The sequence below is a fragment of the Psammomys obesus genome, unplaced genomic scaffold, assembly GCF_907164565.1.
Source record: "Psammomys obesus unplaced genomic scaffold, mPsaObe1.curated_primary_1811, whole genome shotgun sequence".
Taxonomy (NCBI): domain Eukaryota; kingdom Metazoa; phylum Chordata; class Mammalia; order Rodentia; family Muridae; genus Psammomys; species Psammomys obesus.
In genome coordinates, this window is record NW_026585609.1 from 8,609,404 (window position 1) to 8,611,913 (window position 2,510).

Here is a 2,510-nt window from a genome sequence, read left to right on the forward strand (position 1 = left end):
ATATATATATATATATATATATATATATATATATATATATATATATAACTTATACATGTTATACGCACACACACACATATATGAATTTTGTGGATCTGCCATTGCAGGATAGCAGACTCCTCCCATGATGAACATAACTGTGCCATGCTGTCAGCTTCTGGTCTCACAGCAGAGAACTGTGCAGCTTTACACAGATATCTTTGTAAGTGTAAGCCCACCCGCTGAGACACCTGCACGGGAGTCTGCCAGGTAAGGTCAGAGTTCATAACCTGAATAGAATTGTGAGCGTGTACATTTTAAAGCGAATTATATTATTTGTCCTAATAACAACTTTCTTTCAAAAGCAATCATTGACGTATAGTAAGCACACAAAAAGCACAAATACTACCTTTGTATCTGATCCTTTTTGTTCAAGATAGTCTTTATAATATTAGATTTTATCAGATTACAAACACATCCCAGAAGGCTTTGTTCAGAAGTGCTGTTACTTTTCAAACTTACCGTTCAATGCACTGTAATAGGACTTTGTTGCATTGGCAGTTGCATTACAAATTTAGCTTCTTTATTATATTTAGGTCATTCATTTTTACCTACATTTTCGTGTGTGTGTGTGTGTGTGTGTGTGTGTGTAGGCAAATGTGTTCTAAGAGCTTTTTGTCTCATAGACATATTGAAACAGGCACAATAACCCTTCGGAGCCCATCACTTTCCATGAGGGAATAGTAACACCATAAAGCCAGTTGTGTTGGACCCTTGGACTCATGAAAGCAGACACAGCTGATCTAAAGAAGGTGGCATCTGTTTTTCCTAAAGGACAATACAGATGTGTGATTATATTTGTAATCGTGTGCCACTTTACTACAGCCACAGTATAAATGACAGCAACCGAAGCTTATTCCCAGCACTGTAACTGGTTATGAGTCTCTTCTAGTAACTTTACAAAGATTTTTTTCAATCACTGTAGCCAAGGAAGTAATCTATGGCCATAAACAAAACTGTAGAAATCATTTTATTAGCAAACCACAAAAATAGTTAGCTCATTAGAATCTAGTATTTACCAGCCATAGTATTTATGCTGACTTTCTATAAAAATTCTTTCATAAGAAGTGCCTTAAAACAAATTTAAAAAGCAATTGGTTACACTTATATCACTCATTCCGCTATTACACAAAAGGGCACAGCTTGCTTGGCATAATGATGATGGCATTAACACAAAGTTTCCATAGTTAAACAGGTGACAGTTTTACCTAATGGCCTGCATGTTGTCTTCCAGACCACATGCTATCCAGAAAAAATAAGGTTTTCAGAAACCCCATCATGATTTCCATATGCCCTGCCACTAGAGCATGTGGGGCTTTCAGAAACATGAGGTTATCCTCTAACTCTGGTGTGTAGCCAATATCCTTCGCAATAACCTGTATAATATGTGAGTCCTCAGGGGCCTATGTGGCCAATAATCTGAAGGGAGGTAATTCTGCTTCACTGGAATTACCATTCTATAACTCAGTGTTTTGAATACCCCAAGGCCCCTCTGAACCACCTCTTCCGTGTTAAAAAATATTATCTGTTATTTTCGTTTTCATAGGTGCGAGTTGTTGTAGGATTTTGTCAAGCATCATTTGAATATGACCCAACTATGAAACTTCCAAGAGTTTCTAATGCTTGTACCCTGTACCCTGTGCGAACTGATTTTTTTTTTTGTCTTCTATCTTCGATGTGTGTGAACTGTTTCATTGGGATGTTTCTCTAAATCTTTTAAATACTCAGTCACTGATCTCCACTTCCAGGTAGTACCAAATGGGCTTGGGAGTCAGAATGGAAGAAGATACAAAGACAAAACAAAATCTTACAAAATTCCAACTCAACATGAAAGTATCCTACCACTTACAGCAATTTTACATCAAAAGAGTAATATTAGATATAGCACCATGGACAGAGGTGTCACAGGATTTAGTTCTCTGTAATCCACAGCCATTCTCCTGGAGCCATCTAGCTTCATTTTTCACCCTCAGGCAAAATTTACCAAAACTGTTATGCAGGGTGCTTCTTGACAACCGTTTCTTGCTTGTGATAAGGAACACAGTATACTCGGGGTGGAGGAAACAACGGCCTTTCCATCTGTACTATTCTATCAATATAGCTATACACCACTGCCCACTGACCCTAATGCTCCTGGGACCATCAGAACCTAAGACACACCAGGACCCAGCATCCACCCTGAAACAGTGATCTGATCATTAAAAAAAAGAACTAATGAATCTACCATTGAACCTGGGGCCTCTCCACGCCCTGCATGATCCTCATCTGTAGACAGCATTGGCTGTGCTGTTATAGAAATGGCTAAGATGGTGCCCAGAAAAAAAAATGTTCCTTCACAGCAGTAGCTGCAGTGGAGTCCACATTCATTCCCTGTTCTTTAAGGAGCAGTTGTTTAGGCTCGGAATCCCATCAGGTCCACAAGCATAACATTTGGTTTTCTGTCAAGTTTATCCTTTAGAACCCAACCTCAA

General features: G+C 38.7%; 1 protein-coding gene across 1 annotated transcript in view; it reads left to right on the forward strand.

Annotated features, from left to right (window-relative positions):
* The window catches only part of LOC129679995 (uncharacterized), a 23,242-nt gene extending 23,017 nt beyond the window's left edge, over nt 1-225 (forward strand). Inside the window, exon 14 of the mRNA XM_055611518.1 lies at nt 108-225. Within this exon, the coding sequence (XP_055467493.1) occupies nt 108-225 (118 nt within the window). The remainder of the gene's footprint in view (nt 1-107) is intronic.
* Nucleotides 226-2,510: the final 2,285 nt, after the last annotated feature.